Consider the following 20,263-nt stretch of genomic DNA (forward strand, 5'->3'; position numbering starts at 1 on the left):
ACAAGTCGATCTGATGGCGGCGGCGGCGGTGTGTGTGTGTGTGTGTGTGTGTGTGTGTGTGTGTGTGTGTGTGTGTGGTATTACTGCACTTGTTTCATATTGACCAGCTGTGGAGACAGCAAGTATATCTCTGGGGATAGCTGAGGATTTTTAAGGTTTACAAGGTCATTAATAGTAAACATTGTTCTTCCTGCCTCTAGAACACTATGATATTAAAGTAAGAAATAATGTAGGCATCCATCCAATCAGCGCTCCCCCTCACTCTTCCGACAGAGCTTGAGCTTCTCTCCCACTCTTCACCCTTTCAGCACGTGATAGACCTCGAAGGTAATTACTTCAAAAGCTCCCTAGGATTGGCCTGTGTCCACCGATCTTCTACTTTAGAGGCAGCCCCCAAACCTTGCCTTCTACAGCAGAGAGAAAGAAACTATCAAACATATTATAGCACACAGCCCTCATTTGTTTAGGTTTTAGCTATTAACACTCCATTCGCATTTGTCATTTTGAAAAACTAATTTAATTTTTTTAATTAAAAGCATTAATAGTTCCAGGAGAGGCTTTTAGCTTTATGGCAACCAGGAAAATAAAAGAGCAAGAGAAATTTCCAAAGCAATCATTTACATGCCTTTAAATTCTTGACTATTTCTGCAAAGAAAGGAGCATTCTGAGAGTACATGATTTCTGATGGAAGAGAAAAGAAAACGGAAAAGCAGTGCATGTCAGGTATCCCAGCCCAACCTGAGTCCCTGGGTGTGGGAGGAAGGTCAGACCCTTTCAGCGCTGTGCTGGCATGTCAGAATACATCAACAAACATCTCGCCGCAGGAAGAAGAATGACCTTTCAGTCCTTTATGTTTGGTCTGCGATGGAGCTTTGGATGCAGGGTATGCACGAATGGTTTTCCTAGCTGCTTGACAAATGCAACTCCCAAGGCTGCTTTCAAATGTGATTGCTAAAAGCTGCAGGTTCGTACATTTTGGTATAACTTTCAAATGTACATAACTCACAGTGGGAAGCGAGGGGAGGTTAACTGCCCCAAAGTGTGATTCCATGCAACTAGGCTGAAATGATTCTATAAATGTTCGAATGAAAGGGAGATGGAGGTTGGGAGTAGGCAAGTTTAGGGATAATTTTACCTGCTTTGAGAGTCATCAATACTGCCAATCAGTTCCTTAATCTGTATTGTTGATGCCATGTTGCACGTATCTCCTTTCTCTCCATATTCACGAAACTAAAAACATTTCTTCCCCTGTGAAAAATCCCAACTGTTCCACTGCAGATTGTCCCTAAGTCAACTTGTCTCTTCCCGTCACTCGGAACCCTTCCTGCAGAGCAGCTGCCTCAGGACATTTCTAAGCAGCTCAACTTAAGTGACTGCTAATGGACATTATTTTCCACTTATTAATTCTTTAATAACATGATTATTCTCCCTAACAGCTACATTAAAACCCCCAAATTACCTTTTTCTCACTCCCCTCGATACAACATTTTTATTGATACTGTGTTTGACACTGACGATACTTGTCAAATTCTGTGAATTCTATTGCTACCATTTCTTGGTGCTTCTGCTATTTCCGCGGCTGCCATGATAATTTGAGAACTAACAGACTATTTCAGTGACTTCAACCTTCAGCTTCTTATCTCCGTCCACTCTCAGCACTGCTACAAGAAAACCCATTCAAAAGTCAGGACCTGGTCAGACCACTGTTTCCCTGAGCTTTCTCTTTGGTGCTCTTTTTTTTTTTTTTTTTTGAGACAGGGTTTCTCTATAGCTTTGGAGCCTGTCCTAGAACTCCCTTTGTAGACCAGGATGGCCTCGAACTCAGAGATCCACCTGCCTCTGCCTCCCGAGTGCTGGGATTAAAGGCGTGCGCCACCACCGCCGGGCTTTGGTGCTCTTATACTACATGTGGATACAACATGGCCATCTCCATCACAGGCTAAGCATGAGGCTTACAAAGCAAACCATACTTGTAAGTACAGAAGCCTGCACTTCGGCATAGCCAGGGCTCACTATTAGCTACTTCGATGATGTATGTACATGTTTTCTGATCATATTGAATTAAGCTTCTTGAAGACATGATTGAACTTTGCTTACTTTTGTATGCTTCAAGATCCACAATCTATCACCTCTATGTGGGAACTCAACAAAAATCTACAAAGGTTAATCACACACCAATGTTGCTAGTACAAATAAAGCTGTTTGCTTGCATTTGTGGCAAGAGGAATTTTTAGTGGTGAGGATATTCATTTCCCATTTAATGAAAGGCAATGAGAGGACTGATTAAACATTACAAGCTAGTGTGGAGCTCACTATGGTTTTACCTAGCAGCCTGTTACCCACACTTTCCTAACCGTAATCAATCCAGAGCGCCCTTAAATGACCACAGCTGGTGCCATCAAGGAAGATCGAGATTGAATCTTGTTTACATTAGCTTATGAACTTTAGGGATCCTTAAATGATTCTCTTTACTAAATGAAGGGACTTTGCTTTAAATTGAAGCATTTTTTTAAAGTTATATTTTATTTTTACTTAAGTGTATGAGTGTGCACGTGAGCGTGTGTATCTGTGTGTGGGTAACCTCAAGGGCCAAAAGAGGTCATTGGACCCAGTGGATCTGGAATTATATATGGTTGTGAGCCACCTGGCATGGGTGCTGAATCCAAACTCAGGTCTTCTGCAAGAACAGCAAAGTACTCTTAACTGCTGGGCCTTCTCTTTAGTCCCTGATACATTTTTAAACTTATTGTCACTTGAATGAGATATTATGTATGGTGTAAGACTAAATTAAAACTGGGGGAGTGGTCATCACCACAGCTGCCAACAACACACAGGAAGGTAATGGAAAAAGGAATTTAAGAAAAGCAAGCAAGGGTTATCAAGCATAGTGCAGAATGTATGTGCGAAAATAATAGAGAACAAAGCCAAGAAACATCTGAGTGCCGGTGACTGGGGTAGGAGAGGGAGTGAAATGGGATGGAATTCATACAAATCTTAAAGAACAGACTGAAGGAATGTAAGGGGGCAAGGACAGCAGACAGATGGCTTGTATTATGGGTATAAGGCATTCAGATATTTAATTTATCTTGAGCATGGCAAACGGCAAGCCTCTGACTCACTCTACTTGCTTGTTGACTTGGGAAATCGTATTCTATAAACTAGAATGCATACAGTTCTCTTCTGTGAGAAGAGCACGAGGGAGACATGGGGTGGTCCATGAAAGACTAGAAAAGAAGGGGTGGTTGCACTGATCACCCAGTTACTACTTAAGAGACAGTTTCCAGAGAGTGAGGAGCCCAGTGGCTCCTTAACTGAGAAACGGTAGTGGGGAGAATGGGAAGAACAGCCACCCAGAGTTTACAGCGCAGAGGACTGGGACAGAGCGGAGAGATGGTGAACTGTGCCTGACAGTTTGAGTGGCTTGAGAAATGGTAGGACATTAGAAAAGCAAGTCTCTAGGGGAGGATTAGGTAAGCACTCTCACTTACGGAAAGGACGGCTCTGCTGGTAGATTCAAAGTCTCAAGTGTCTACTGTAGGTGCTGGAAGCTGCACAAGGAGGGGTTCTCGGTTGGAAGAAGTAGATCGCCATGGGTGCTTTTGCAGGGCATATCCTACAAGAAGCCCTTCCTGTCCTCTCTCCGCTTCCTGTCTACCATGATGTGAGCTGCTCTCCACACCCCTCTGCCATGACGGACTGAACTGCTGAACCTGAGTCCCTGGAGTGCTTCTGTCAGTTACTCTGTCACAGCGAGAAAACTAATGAACGGAGGTACAAACAGTGGATTCCAGACCCGTGAGTAATGCAGAGATGGAAAGGGACACTGTGTTCACGATGCAGGATGCCCGAAAACTGAGCAGAGCACTGAAGCCTATATGCACAATGCTTCCTTCTACCCAGCAGCATGGCCGCACATGTCAGCCTTTCTCGTGTTCTGCCCTGATACCTCTTTGACACCATTCCACTTGTATTGTTGGGGAGTTACTACATAAAGTAAGGGCTACTTGGTCACAAAAACCAAGGTACTTCACCAATCAAGCTAACAGTTGAGATGACCTGCCATTAACTAATGGGCAGCTCTGGGCGAAGGGGGATGGGCCACAGCATGAGCAAGATGGAGAGGATGGGGTGAGATTTTACCATGCCACAGAGAAGAGCCCACAATTTAAACTTATGAATTGGTTAGCTCTCAAATTTTCTATTTCCTACTATCACACCATGGGTCTCAGAAATCAAGGCAAACAAACTCTGGATAAGGGAAGATTATTATACAAAACTTGAAAAATGCTCACAACTAATTGAAACTTATCTGACATTCACAAGACATCATCCAACAAAGGCATAAATAATTTTCTTTTACAATGAATACAGCAAAGAGATAACAGTGGTCTGGACAGTAAAGCCAATTCCAGTACATAGGAAAGAATTCAAATTTTCTGTCTGACCTCAGTTGAACGAAATCAGATGCCGGTAACAGAGGGGTACAGAATAGTGTTTCAAATATTGGGAAACAAAATAGTTTGTGAGTCAAAAGAGAGATCAACAGGCCAGCAGGGTGGTGGATGCTTACAATTCTAGTCCTTATTAGATATATTGGCAAGAGGACTGTGAGCTGTAGGCTAGTCTGAATTACATACATAGTGAGTTCTAGGGGATCCTGGCTATATAACAAGATACTGCCTCAATAAGCCAAACCAAAACAACAGAAAATCAACAAAAGTAGAAAATACATGGATTTGAATGACAGCATATGAGGACTGCAGAAAGAGGGCACAGCCAAATGCCCACCCTAAGGAAAACTCAATCTATCAACTTGATCTTCTATCCCAGAAAACTCAGGAAGGAGAAAATGAAGTTGAAATTAAGGAACATAAGGGAAATGAATAGACTCCAATACAAGGGAAAGAAATTATGTAAACATTACATAAACAAATAAGCTGGGCAAATTTTCTTTTCTTTCTTTCTTTCTTTCTTTCTTTTTTTTTTTTTTGAAGAGAACAAAAATCAACAAACTTTTAGGCAGATTGACCTGGAAAAGAAGAGATATAAATCTCAACAGCAGAACTAACAAAGGTGATATAACAAAAGTCAACAAGAATTAAAATAATAAGGGAGTGTTTTAAGCAAGTTTACTCTGGTATATTCTACCGCTTAGATAAAAGGACAAATTCTCTGAAAGACAAAGTTCTAAGCTCACGTAATCAATATAAATATATAAGAGGATTCCTACATCTATTGCACTGAGTTCATAGTTATAAAACTTTTCAGGAACAGAACAACAATGCACCTCAGATCCAGACGGCTGGGCAACTGTCTCTGAAGCTTCACAATACTGACAACAGAAAAAGACTTTCTGAAAACTGAAGAGGAAGTCATATTCATACCATAAGACCCATAACCCTTTAAATATCAAAATTGGACAAAGAATTTAAACAGAAAAGTAAACCATGGATTTCCAGTATCCATGAATACTATTGCAAAATTAACAAAATTTATGAAATAAAACACAAGTTATATGAAAAGTTATTGCTTGCTGAGTAAATGTACTGGCAATTCAGCCACAGAAAGACACCTTGAAATAATTCTGTTGTGTTTTTTTAAAAAAGTCAAACAAAAGAATAATAGCTTCATTAATAGGAAATACCAGAAAATTCAAATGTAAAAAAGTATAAAAGCAAGTAAAACAAAGCCAAAAAGTAAGTACCTACTTAACTAACTAAATAAAGAAAGAAAAAGAAAAAGAAAAGGAAGAATAATAGAAACAAAACAAAAAGAAAGATGTTACAAAACCCAGTCTGTTGGTTACAACAGTGAGAAAGGCAGGAAGTGGGGCCTGGCCAGGGATCTTTGAAAGGGACATCCAGGAAAAAAGACTGTTAACTCTGAAGGCTGCTAGCCAAACTCATCATCTACCATGAGATACTTTTCTGAGTATATATACATGTCAAACTTATCCAACTATATTGTATATTTCAAATACAGGTACTTTATATCAATTATACCTGAAAAAAAGCTCTCTTAAAAGTACTTGTAAAAAATAGCCTTTTTATTTGGAGCAAATTAATCAGAATAAAATAGACACACTACTTAAACATTTAAAAATATATACTTCCTAACAAATAGTCTCCAGAATTTAAGCTGGTCATTGAAATTAATGTTTGAATCACAGCGAAATCAACTCCTTGGTTCTGTGGCTTTGAACTCCCACCAACTTAGGATTACTGTATTCTGGATGTGTGGGCACAATGACAGGCTTTATACCGACTCTACAGATTTATTCTGAACACAGCACAAGGCTCTTGAGAAAGACAGACTACCCAGCTCACTCTGTCCCTCCACAGAGGTGAGTCCTCAGGCTTCTCGTGTTGGAGAGATTTTCAGCTTCAGCTTAGTGTACTCATTAATCAATAAAGTACTTATGCAACACTTCTCACCAAGACTTACATCAAGTTTCATGGTGGAACAAAAAAGCATAGATACAGAATTGATAGGAAGACTGTAGTGATATTTAACAAATAAAGCTTGCCTCAAGATCAGAGAAGCAGATCAACCAGCCATTAGAGAGACCTTTTACATCTACCAATGCTCAGACCAAAGGGGCAATCCTGACGTCGGATTGACTCCTCAGACTGTGTCCTCTCTGAATCCTCAGACTGCATCTCAAGACTACACTGAGATCTTGTCTCCTCCAGTCTTATATTCCTCTCTCCGTCCAGCCATATCCCTTCAGGCCTCCATCTACTTAGTGCTGGATTAAAGGCATGGGACTCCCATGTTCTGGGATTAAAGGTGTGAGCCAACACCCCCTGGCTCTGTTTCTGTTTGAGACTAGATCAATCTGGTGTAGTCTAAGGTGGCCTTGAACTCATACTGATCCATCTGCCTCTGTCTACTGAATCTTGGGGTTAAAGGTGTATGCCACCACTGTCTGGCCTCTAGTGGCTTAGCTCTGTACTGTGATCTTCAGGCAAGCTTTATTTGTTAAAACACAGACTAAATATTACTACAGAAGGCCAGGGTTTAGGTGTTGTCTCTGGAATTAACTACACCAAAAGCCTCACTTGTCAACCACTTAAGGACAGAGCTGGCATGCCTGTGGAATAACACATTTGCTGCTTGGAACCAGTGTATCCTAATAGATAAGATTCCTACCCCTACTTAGAATTCCATTTGGTGGGCTGAAGAGATGGCTCAGTGGCTAAGAACACTCACTGCTCTTGCAGAGATCTTTTGGTTCCTAGTACTCAGGTTGGGCAGCTCATCTCTGAACCTATGGGCACTGTACTCACATTCACATACTCATACATATATACATAATTAAAAAAGAAAATCTAGGCCAGGTCAGTACTTCAATGCTAGGTACGGACTAGCAATACTATCTAAGGTTTTCAAAATAAAATAAATTTCCAGGGCCCAGAAGTCAGGATAATCTAGTTGTATGCTGTGTGAAGGTGTGGCTCTGTCCTTCCTCACTTGCCTAAGGCACTTTCTGATTGGTTTAATAAAGAGCTGAACAGCCAGTAGATAGGCAGGAGAGGATACCTGGGACTTCAGGGGAGAGACGGGAACTCTGGGAAAGAATCTGACGTGCAGGAAATTGTCCAGCCTGATGTATAGGAAGTCAGATTTACGGTACTGAGGAGAGGTAACGTGCTATGTGGCAGAGCATAGATTAATATAAATGGGTTAATTTAAGCTTTCAAAGCTAGTTGAGAACAAGGTTAAGCTAAGACCAAGAGTAATAAAAGTCTCCATGTCATTATTTGGGAGCTGGTGGTCCAAAGAAAGAGTGGCCACACCCAGACCCTACCATCGCAATGAAAGCATTCTCCCAAGAATAAAGTGTGTATCCACGTGGACAAAATGCTTTCTTTCCATGTGATAGGAATACAAGGTGAAGTTTACATCCATTTCAACCTGATCTTCATGCTTCTAGAATTTACTACAGAAAGGGTCTTTGCATGGAGAGGTGCTAGGCTGTTGGATCTAATGCCACTGTAGCTGTCACTTTCCATCAGCAGACTGTCACCCTTCTCTCACCTTTCAGTGTGGCTAGATCAGAATGACATGTTTGCTTTCTCTGATGGCCACTCAATTCTCTCTTTGTTCATTTGGTTTGACATAACATTTCTGAACCTTGTATGACACAGATGAACTCCACTTCATGGGGTCAGCAGGAAGAGCTATCGTTTCGACACTGCATTCTTCCCTGGATTGGTGAAGCTGCTCAATACGTCTCCCTCAGAATCAGACACATAGGCACCCAGGTAAAGAAACCGTGACCCATGGACATTTCCCAGAAGTCTTGTTTTCTTTCCTTTTAATCTTTTGTGTAAACTCTTCCTAGACTTGCAACAACCACGTCTTTGTTGCAAACCCCACCTGAAAGGCGTAAAACTCCATCTCTACTTCTTTGCTCAGCTCTGTTTTAAGTCCTCACATCAAACCATGAAGGATGATGCTGTGCAAACTCCTTGCTGGGGAAAGTCTGGTGATTTACATTCCAGGTGCAGATGAAATGGTTTGACTATTCTCAGAAAACATTCTCATGAAGGTACTAAGTACACAGAAAACACTTTCCTCATCGTTATCAAATATTTTGAGGTTGTTCTAGGTAATAACAGTGTCCAGTGTTTGTCGAACAATGGGATGTCAATATCTCACAAGCAACTCCTCTATGAGAGATGGAAAGGCAAATTATTATATTTTACCTTCACAGAAGTCCTCTCCAGCGCATTGGCTAATTATTAGTCAATCTGTCTCTTGGTGCTGATGACTGCTCGTTAGTGTACCGCAGCAGCGCCTTCTGAGGCTGCCGTAATTGAAGGTTTGCACAAGCTTCTATTGCTGAGGCACAAACTCTGACTTACGACAGATGTGATCAGCCTTGCTTTTAACAAGACTGAAATAACTGGAAATCTGTGATTTGACTAATTGCTGGCTTCCTGAAAGTATCTTAATACAAGAAAAACTTGGGCCAGCCTCTGAAACATACCTTCTTGAATTCTGGTTGCCTGGCGGCCTTGTTTCAAAAGCCTCCTCTTAGGCTATCTCTGACCAGAGAAAGCAATCAACCAGACCATTGAACAAATAACTGATCTGTAAAAAGCCCTGAGAGGGAAGAAATGAACTCAAATCAATTTCTGTGGCAGAAGGTATTAGCTTAGCATTGCCTGTAGGAGAGTAGACTCTCTGGAGCCAAACGTTCAAAACTCTGACAGATGTCACCTAGCTCTTACTCTGTAGAAGCACAACAATGTGATTAAGGTCCTGTTTCCTCTGGTGCTCATCTCCACAGACCTCAAAGCCAGGACACAAAAGAGCTTTGGAAGATGTCCACCTTGCTTCCTTTGATACTGTCCCTCAGACCCAGTCGAGACGGGTCTGTGCCAGGAACATAAACTGAGCAGATGCTCTGGTCCCATTCTGTCCACATCCAGTTCACACAGTGAGGATTCTACAGAGCCAAAGCAACATGACCTTTGTCTCCCAACCTGTTTTAGGTGGTACTCTTCACTACAAGGGCATTGAAATGTATTAATTAGGGAGCCAAAATACCCCTCTCAGGGTTAACCATTGGAGTGCACACCTCTGCCTGAGGGTGAGGGTTTCAGGAATGTGCATGAGGCATGGCTATGCAGGCTGGGTTATGACTGATACCTTTCAGGTGTTGCGGGAGGTCCTTCCGCTCCTCCAGCCTATAGCCGCTGAGATACCAGCCCATTGGGGCGTGTCTCTCTCCCTTTAAAAAAGCGGCCACTTCCTTCTCTCGCTCTCTTCACTTCCTGCTCCGCCAGCGACTAGACTCCCTTCCTGGTTGTTCAGAGGGCTGACGGTGATCTGTAAGTTTTTTCCCCTTTAAATAAATACTACCCTATTAATCATAATTCCAAACTGCTGTGGCATTGTCTGTGACTTACGCCTTCATTCAGGTGAAGTGAAAAGAGGGATAAAGCACGGTAGTGGGGTCCCTGTACTTGCACGGCTACAAACAGTCTCGGACTAAGGGGTATGAGGATTCTTAACACAAATCTGAACTTGTAAATCTTCATGCACGGTAGAATATTTTTTTTCAGGTCTGTTGACTTGATGGATAACTGAAATATGGACATGCAGGAAACAGGCTTCCATTCATCTCCTTCCCTTGATTCCATTTGCTTTTTCACCTCTAAAGAAAGCACTAACTGTCCTCTACTCGGTTCCCAAGGCATTCTGGGTAAAACTACAAACCAGAGAAGTCCTTTTCTAATGTAAAGCTGGGTGAGAAGGACCATAACTGAAATCCCAGCACTCTTACCAGGGGCTCAAGGCAAGCCTGAACTACAGAGTAAGATCCCATTTCAACAAAGCAAAACAAGCAGCTATAAATATTTATCTGAAAAACTTTACAAAATGCATTTGCCACGTGGTTACCTTTCATTGCCTGCTTTAAAAATCATATAAAATAGTTATGATACTTCTCTAAAATAGGGTTGTAAAAGTTTGTTCATCTATAAAGTATATAAAAATGTTTTAGAGAATTGAGATATTTTCCACTGTCCTGAGGATGGCATTCTCAAGAAAAAAATTGAACCAATTATGGTTTAATGTCACTATGTCTTATATAATCCTTAACAGTTGATTAAAATTATTGTTGCCTATTAAGTATGAGTATATCCATCACATAGTCATGCAATGAATAACTATGCACTGATCACCTACTGTGTGACAGGCACTCTGCCAATCTCTGAGCATTTAAAGATAGATAAAACAACTAGATGGTATTAAAGCAAAGAGGGTGACAAGCAAACACCAATTATAATGTTTGATAACTGCTATGGAATCATCAGCAGGATAGAGGAATGTGTCCTTCCGAAGGCACCGAGCTTTCCTTAGGATACATCAGCCAAGCTGAACGTTAAAGTTACCTAAGGAGTTTATCTGTCAAAGAAGGCGATTCACACTGTGTAGTGCGAATACCTTTAAATTTCACCAGACAGTGACACACAGGACAAAGACACGGGAGAATTAATATCTGTTGACTGCCAGCAAGTATGGAAGCACTTCGCAGGTATGAAATAACTGACAGCAACAGGGTGAGACAGGCATTGTTAATTCTATTCTGTCGAGGAGGAAACAATGGGCTCTGGAGGACAGGCAGCTGTTTGCATGCATGAGACTAGCACAGCTTGGACTCAAGTCCAAGACTCCTTCCATACCTTCAAGAATGACTACCCCAAAAGACTAAGTCCAAGACTCCTTCCATACCTTCAAGAATGACTACCCCAAAAGACCAAGTCCAAGACTCCTTCCATACCTTCAAGAATGACTACCCCGAAAGATCAAGTCCAAGCATACGGAACCTCGTCATTCCAGCTGGTCAGCTTAGATGGTCTCTGCAAAGCTCACCCAACAGCATACAGAGGGCAATCCCACAGCAGTGCCCCTTTAAAACTGGTGCTCCTGGGGCCATCAAGAACAGCAGAAAGCCTGAGCCTGTGTGTGACTGCCATGTTCTTAGTCGGCAGCTGTTGGACACCAGTCACCACAGCATGAGGATCTCTCTTGGCCAAGTTCTTCATTATCCTGCTCCTCTGATGGGCAGCAGGTTAGAATCAAGTATAGAATCTGGCCTTCAACTACAAAACTGCTTTCCTCCTCTAACTTTAATTTAAACATGAAAATCAACTTAACAACGCAGGCCTAATTGTTAAAGAACTCACTTCAGAGCTACAGGAGGAGGAAGGGGAGAAGGTTTCTGAGTGTTGGTTTTATAAAGAAATCTTTTCTGGTGAAACTCGCTAGTTTGTGGTTGCATTATGGACCAAATGCTGCTTTTATTTGACTAGAGAGAGACAGAATGGAGCGTTTTGAGGAATCAGTAGAGGCTCATACCAAAATGGGGTTAAGAAAGCAGTAAATGTTTTTCAGAAAGTAGATGTTATTTTGAAAACATGACTGCACTGCAGAACTAAAAGGTGAATTAGGGCAAATTAAGACAAATTTCTAAAGTTTGATATCAAAGCAAAGAGAGAGAGAAGACATTTCAAAAATAACAGTATAAAATGGAATGTGTTCTTGAAAAGTTTTATACAGCAGTTTTTCACTACTTTCTATTCATTCATTCATTCACTCACTCACTCATTCATTCACTCATTCCTGTAGGGCTAGAGCCCTGTGAGGAGACAAGACTGACTGAGGAGTTTACATCTTAGATCGGATGGTCAAGAGTATCCTTTCACGGATGGGAAATCAGCTGAGTTCTGAATGTCACATGAAGAAAAGTGGAGACCCAAGTAAAGAATCTTCCAGGCAAAAGAATAAAGTAGATTTTGAAGTACAAACAAGGAACAAGGTTCAAGGAAAACCAAGAGAATGGGTGTGATAAGAATCATAAAAATAAAAAGGGCTATTAGGGGATTAGACTATTATCTGCATTAGGTGTGTGTACCTACTATTGGGCTGGGGGGGGGGGGCAGATCATGCAGAGGGCCCTGGATACCAAGGTAGAACATGAGAGGAGTTGGAATTTTACTTTAAATGTAACAGCAAGGCTTTTAAATGTTTTGAACAGGAAAAAATACAATATGACATTTTCCAAGACTGGGATATGAAAAGCTGACCACCGGGCTAAGACTGGACCCGGGAAAACTAGAGTACTTGGCCAAGACATGCCAATGGGTGCTTAGGCAAGCGCAGGTGAGATGGTAATAAATACACACTTTGAGACACAGTGAAAACTGAGCTAATGGATCTATGATACAACTTAGACTTTTGAACTGAGTGCAAATTGTGGCACCATTAGCTGACTTGGGGAAGAATAGAAGAATAACAAGTTTGAGGGAAAAACAATTGTTTAGTTTTATGAATGTTAAATCTAAAACACGTAGTAGATACCATAAAGGACAGGCAGAAATTCATCTCAGTCAGTGTTAGGGCTGGGAGTCAACACTAGCAGAAACCAATACAGAGGTAGCATATAATACCACATGATCCAATGAAATATCTGGGGGAATCAAGCAATGGACGTAGACAGAAGAAGGGTAGGCACTGAGTCCTAGGGTCCCTTGACCCAGAGATCAAGAAGAAAAGCCAGTGAAAAAGACCAAGGAAACATCTAGCATAGAGGCAAGAAACACAAAAAGAAAAGACATCATGGAAGAAAAGAAAATCAAATGTTTTAATAAAAATAGAATGTGGGGTGGTGGTGGTGTACGCCTTTAATCCCTGCACTCAGGAATCAGAGGCAGGTGGATTTCTGTGAGTTCAAGCCCAGCCTGGTCTACAGAGTGAGTTCGAGGACATCTAGGGCTGTTACACAGAGAAACCCTGCCATGGGGAAAAAAAATAAATAAGTAAAGATGGAGTAAATGACCAACTTTCGAACCTGTTGAAGGCTAAACAAGAACACTATATTAAGAAAAAAATTCTTAGGAAAATGTCAGCATAATTCAGCCATTACTGGCATGGGAAAATGAGGTTATAAAAAATTGTCTTAATATATGAATTGAATGTTTTTACATGAAAATCTAATCATTACCCTGAAATGTATGACAATTAGATTCACATGAGTTTTCTTGTTAACTAGAGACCCCCCTTATACACACACACACACACACACACACACACACACACACACACACACACACCAGTTTAGTCCACATGCTAACCTCTGAAAGAATTTCAACTACCCTTGAAAGAATTTCTTCTACTGCTGAGAAATTTATCACCTGTTCTAAGTTCCATGTTCACAAAATATTAGGATTCCAAACATTCACAGATGGCTAACATTGCTGGGGGTCAAACTCTGGGCCACTGGTAAATCTATTCCGATTACTACATTACTACAATGCACCATTTGTATTGAAGTAAATGCCCCAGTGTTCCACTGCACACTTTGGCACTATTTGCGTTCCTTTGGTTACCTGCAGACATTTGCTAACACTGGTGACTAGCTGTAGAGTTTGTCTTCCCAGAATGATCTGGAACATTTAAAACCAAGGCTAACTTTCCCTATTACGCAACATGCTCCATATAAATTATGCCTGCTTTGCCAGTGTACATCCAAAGAATATGTTCAGGTATGTAAAACAATAATACTCTATGTACAATAATGAATAAAAATAATAAAAGCAACATAATAATACAAAACAATCAAACAAAAGGAGCTTGGCATGAGGTGTGTGTCATAAACCCTAGCACTCTGTAGGCAGAGGCAGGTGGATCTCTGGGAGTTTGAAGCCTACCTGGTGAGTTCTGGGCAGTCAAGGTTACATAGTGATGACCTGTGTCAAACAAAACAAAATAAAACAAACAGAACAAAGCCCAACCTAACTGGACAGAAAGTATTAAATTCTTGACCACCCATGCTCCTTTCAGCCATGCCATTAATCCACAGGCTACCCCTGGAGGCGACTAGACTATTTGATGTGTCTCTCTCTGACTGGTGTGAGCTGCGTAGGAGGCACTCAACAGTTGAGTGCTTTTAGAATGAAGATATGAGTTTAGCATTTTAAATTGAGCCTTCTTATTTGAAATTGAACTTCCATTTGTTCTTCAGAAAAGATGTATCCAGTACTGAAGAGGGGAACTCAGTCTCAATGCACAGTAATTCACATGATCAATTCTTTTTAATTCTTTAGTAACCTGAACTTAGGCGATTTGATTTTCTTGTCATTGCTTTCCCTATACTATCAAAAATGATGCTTTCTTTACTATTTCAAACTCATCAGAAAATCGCTAAGAATCTAAAATTCAATTTGCCACATTACTGCTAATTTGAATAATGGCTGAATAAAATACAGGAAACGCTGAAGCAGCATTGATTTCTAAAACATTTTGCACTTTCCTCCTCCATCCCTGTAAAGCAAAGCTTGGATGCTACGCACAATTACACAAGAAAATCAAGAAGGCCATTACATTCAGCATTTTGTCATGATCACTGTTACCATGGCGAAGAGTAGGCGTAGTTTAGCACAGCTGCCAGGGGCGAGATCTGCTGGCCTTTTGTAAAGCTAAGTAACAATATAATGCCAGATCCGATAGCCTCCCACCCAGACCCACACCGCTGCCTGCAGATGCTACCATCTCCTTCCTTGCTCATCTAGGCATGTGTCATCTTATTACTGTGTCCTTACTGTTGGCCAACGACAGAAGCACAGTCAATCTGGAAAGGTTGACCCACCTCTTGTGTTCATGAAAATAACCATAAAATGCCAAGGAGTCGGCAGCTGCACTGCAGATGATACTGACTTAAGTCAGAAATGGAATGGATGGGGAGCGAGATAGGCGCAGGCCTGTGAGAACTAGCAGAGTAGCACGCCACTACTCCCTTCCTTCCTTCCTTCCTTCCTTCCTTCCTTCCTTCCTTCCTTCCTTCCTTCCTTCCTTCCTTCCTTCCTTCCTTCCTTCCTTCGAGTTCAGTTCAGTCATCTCTATAATGGGGATAAAAGTAACTTCCTGGCTGGGAAGATGGCTCAGTGGGAAAGTATTGCTGCTCAAGTGTGAGGACTGGAATTCGATCCCCAGCACCTACGTCAAAGCCAGGCAGGCATGACTGTTGCCTGGATCTCAGCGACTGGGGGAGGAGGGATAGAGATGAGATTCCCCAGGACAAGCTGGAATCAGTGAACTCTAGTCTAAGTGAGAAAACTTGCCTCAATAAATAAAGTGTTGAGTTAATCAATCTGGAAGCCCATCCAGTGGCTCACACGTATGCATATATTCCTGCATATATTCACACGAACCTGTGTACTATAGACATGCCTACACATAAGCACCCCCCCACACACACACGTGTAACCTCTTTGTAAGGACTAACTGAAATAACTTTCGGGTCCAGGCCCACAGCAGGTAGTTGATACATCTGTTTCCATCCACACCCATTAATTGTGGAGACTGCAGTCTCATCAAGATGGTTACAGAAATTGGTAGGTAAACTCTTTGCTACTGTTGCAATGTAAATTATTTCCATTTTTCATATGGTTTGGATACTGTCTTCAGAGACAGAGAATAAATTAACTTTTATAGTCGAAAAGGAAGCATAAATTCCCCATGAAAAGGATAACAATCCAGTGTCTATACTGTATTGTGCACCACAGCTTGTCATCCGGATCTGAGGTGACACTAATGTAGTCACCATAAAGCAGGAAATAGACTATACCAGTTTTGACCTTAAGCACAGATTTTTAAGTTTTAAAAAATGAAGCAACATTATGAAAGCAGAGAAGTTTAAATTATCTGAAATGAATACATTAATCAGAGCCTATATTTACTGGGGAAAAAAAAGCTCCTAGCATTTTTACCAGCTAAACAAAATATTTTTTTCTAATGAGACTTCAGCTGAGTATCGTTTATCTTAAGAGAAAAATAATGGGACCTTACCTATTCCAGTAGCTCCAGAACTGGCCATGCAGGTAGGCGTGGTGGCTACATTCATCACCAAATGAGGCTTTGCTTTCAATCCAGTGAATTATGTGCCCCTCCACAGCTAAGGGACAAAGCATTACTAATCACGACGAAGGAAGGGGAAGATTGAAAAGCCTCGGCTGTGCACTGGCCTCTCTATGCTTCACATTAATGAGCAAAGGTTTAGTCATGTGTGTGAGCTCACTGCCAGGCACACTGGGGCCACAAGCTTATTCTGCCATCCTCGTTACCCTCACCCCGTTCTTCACAACTCCCTCTCTTAGTACTCAGGGTGCTGTTCTGCAGCTCGACAAGCAATGTGTCGCCAGGAGACCAAAGTGGGCCTGCAGGTCTGGCAAAACTGTGTTTTAAATACTCAAATTTCAGAGAAATAGGTTGAAAATGGCATCTCAACAAATGCCTTTAGGAGGCATGCTCATTCCTCAAGTACATGGAAAAGTGTTGAGGCACAGGCTGCTTCTGAACCACCTATGATATAATTTAAGATAATCTTTGGCAACAGTTTTACCCATTTCAACATGGTGTTATAAAGATAAGTTACTCTAAAAACATCTGCTAATAGTAACACGTGGGGAACAAAATCCCCCTCTCTACACAAATGCGAATGAAGCTCAAGGACTTACCAACTGGCACCTGTAAAATGAAGTCTGGTGTTTTGTCATAGCCCTTTGCACGGAGCTGATCTTCATCTGCAGGAAGAACAAACACCATCATTTATTGCGGCAGTCCATTAAAAAGACAGCAATATAATTGCTTTTCTTTCTTAAATATGTGTAAAAATTACTAATGCAGCCATACGTGTCTTTCTTACGTGTGCAATGCCGTGTCAGAATAAATGAATTTCTTCCCAAACCTGAATCAGAGATACAAGAATGCTTCTTTGTCCTTTTTGCATTTTTATGTCTTTATTATAAACATCATTAATCCAAGTTGTCAGGAGCTACCTTTTTTTTTTTTTGGGTAATTGAAAATTTTCAAAATAAATATACTTACTGAAGGGAAGGAAAGGGATCCGCTAGTGTCAGCAGTCAACAGTGACAGTTTACAGTAAGGCAGAGCACAGGGGCCTTCGCAATCAGGAAATAAATGCTTTCTTAAAACAATCGAGAAACTCTAGTTTCAATTAATAAAACTATTCCCATACATAAGGAGAAAGAAAGCGAGATCAGCACAATTAGTTACCTTGTTTAATTCCTTGGACATACAACTGTTTCTTGCAGTTCAGAGTTTGACAGTCTGCAGTATACACTTCTAAAAAGCAAATAGGCTTGAAGATATTTTCCCTGTCTTTTCAGTTTCTTCTGTAAATATCAATGATCCCCATTTGGAACAGAAGAAAGCAGGGAAATAGGAACTCAAAGTTGGGAAAACTAGCAAAGTGCTTGATTAAAAAACAAACAAACAAAAAAAGCCTCCCAGTATTTTCTAAATGCTGTTCTTGACTTCTAATGGCATTACAATGTGATCTCTGAAACCGGGAGTTCTCCATTAGATTTTGGAGTGACCTGGTCATTCAATTCCAAGCATGGCTTTCTGTCATCACCCAACCTCAACTAATGGCTCAACCAAGTAACAAGGAAGGCCGAGTGGTCTCTTAACACCTACTGGGCTGTTGACATTGCCATGCATCCCACTGGCCTTCCTGCATCAACTTTGATTAAAATTAATGGCCCATTCCCAGTGTTGGGTAGCTTATTTCCAATCCATTTGTCAGCCCAAGACAGTGGTTTCATGGCCAGTGTTGAGAAGCTCTGTTTCAGAGCATTCTTGTGTACATCCTGAAAGGTCAGCATTTTAAACATAAATAAGCTTTAATGAGAAGACACACATTAAAGTCGATATCTAAATGGAATGCAGTTAGAAGTTGGTATTTTTACTCAGATTGTAGATGCTTGATGCTAGGATTCAGAACAGTCTTCCCTCTTGGGAATACAACAAAATAAATAAAATAAATTTTAAGCTGTTGAAATAATGAAATACAAATCAAACTAACTTTAATTTTAAAAGAAAAGAATTCTAAAATTGGGCTACAGAAATAGACCGGAAAAGTCTCTACCCTGTAGCTTTACTCTGACCATGAAAAACTAACTAGAAAAGTTATTCAACTGTAGTGTTTTGAGCGATGTGTTAGATAAGCAATGAATGGTTTGAAAAGCCCGCTGACGTTAAAAAGATAGATAATATTTTATTAAAATTATCCTATCTTCTTCAGTCTTTGTAGATGTTATAATTTGTTTCACAAAGAAAAATGATTATGTTTCTGACAGCAGCTCAAAACAAAACTTCAAAGGTCACCAAGCAACCCACAAGTGTAGTCAAACACTTTACAAGCTGACCCACACTCCTCTCACTGTACCAAGTCACCAGTGCAACTGCAATGGCATGGCTTCTCTAATGCGAAAATCCGAATCCCGAACCCCAAACCCCATCCTACTAGTGAGGCTAGGGAAGTACCTATCTTTTTTTGTGGAGAATTCCAAAGTACCAGGAGATAAAGACTCAGTCAGTCTGCCTTCCCCTCGCCTCTCCTTCTTCCATGTTCTCAGAATTGACTAAGATGATCCTATAGTAACTGAGCCCAGCACAGCATCTCCATGTCTGAGTCTTTCCCACTGTTTCCTATAATAAGAGGTTATTCAAAACATTGGAAATGGCCTTTCTTTTACTTACTAAACTCTCAGTGCCATGCATCACACCTCCATATTATACCCCACCCCACGTACTGGTTTCCCATCCTGTTCATACCTCCTTAGGGAAGGAGGGAACAACTTGCCACATTTAGGAAGAAAGAATAATGCAAGTGTAGGCAGAAGCACTTGTGAAGAGGCTGTGCACTGTGTTGGGCCTCATGGAAGTTTCTGTCAATCTTCACTCCACTCGGTATTTTGAAGGCCAGCCTGTCTATGTGATCCAGCTTCCCATCTTTCTTGGCCCTTGGGTTCCAAATGTGCTCCTAACATTAGAACACTATTTAAACTTCTGGTTTGTACATTCCATTTTCAACTCAGGGGGCTGAAGCTATGAGCTTGCTCTAGCCTTGGTTCTTCCTAGCCATTCTATGTTAGCTCCTTCGCAGTGACGGTGCCAACAGGCTTGCATCCACCGGTGGAGCTGCTCTGAGGCCTGAACTCTCTGTGTCCCTCTCCCTACCAGCATATTCTCCACACATATTTGAAGCCTAGAAAGGACAAATGAAGTAAGAGTGCATTGGATAAAGCCTGCCTTCTTACACAGGTAAATCTTTTGCTCTCAATTTAACTCCCTAGGCATAATCAAAGCACAGATGCAGCAAAGTTGGTCCAAAGTTTGAGGTTTCTTTTGAAATCCCTGCCATGATTATGGATGTCCACAGCTCGTCTCAGTGCAGGTGTGAAGGGCAGAAGTGGTCCCTTCCTTTCATACTCCTCGCTTTCCTCACTAGTGTTTTAGGTGATGTCTTCCTTATCTGGTCCTTAGATTTGGGGAGAACGTCTCCACAAACCCCTTCTGTACTGGGGACATGATCACATCTGGCTATTGATCTCTGCAGATTTCCCCTCTACTATTGGTAAGTGTGCAATCTACATTTCCCTCAAGAACCATACATTTCATATGGGTTCTTACGCTTTACACATACTTTAGCTAACTAGTTCCTTAGGATTTGTGACTCTTTCTAGCTGGAGCCAGATAGCTGAAAAATATGCTGTCTTCTCAAAGAAAAAGAATAAGAAAAGAGCCGGGCGATGGTGGCGCACACCTTTAATCCCAGCACTCGGGAGACAGAGGCAGGCGGATGGACCTCTGTGAGTTCGAGACAATCCTGGTCTACAGAGCTAGTTCCAGGACAGGCTCCAAAGCCACAGAGAAACCCTGTCTC

General features: G+C 41.3%; 1 protein-coding gene across 2 annotated transcripts in view; it reads right to left on the bottom strand.

Annotated features, from left to right (window-relative positions):
- The window catches only part of C14H15orf41 (chromosome 14 C15orf41 homolog), a 305,328-nt gene that overhangs the window by 169,556 nt on the left and 115,509 nt on the right, over window positions 1-20,263 (bottom strand). For both annotated transcript variants that reach the window (XM_026787721.1, XM_005364207.3), the window contains exons 9-10: window positions 17,031-17,096; window positions 16,363-16,468 (exon numbers count right to left, since the gene is read on the bottom strand). In XM_026787721.1, the coding sequence (XP_026643522.1) occupies window positions 16,363-16,468; window positions 17,031-17,096 (172 nt within the window). The remainder of the gene's footprint in view (window positions 1-16,362; window positions 16,469-17,030; window positions 17,097-20,263) is intronic.

The sequence above is a fragment of the Microtus ochrogaster genome, assembly GCF_000317375.1.
Source record: "Microtus ochrogaster isolate Prairie Vole_2 chromosome 14 unlocalized genomic scaffold, MicOch1.0 chr14_random_1, whole genome shotgun sequence".
In the NCBI taxonomy this organism is placed as follows: domain Eukaryota; kingdom Metazoa; phylum Chordata; class Mammalia; order Rodentia; family Cricetidae; genus Microtus; species Microtus ochrogaster.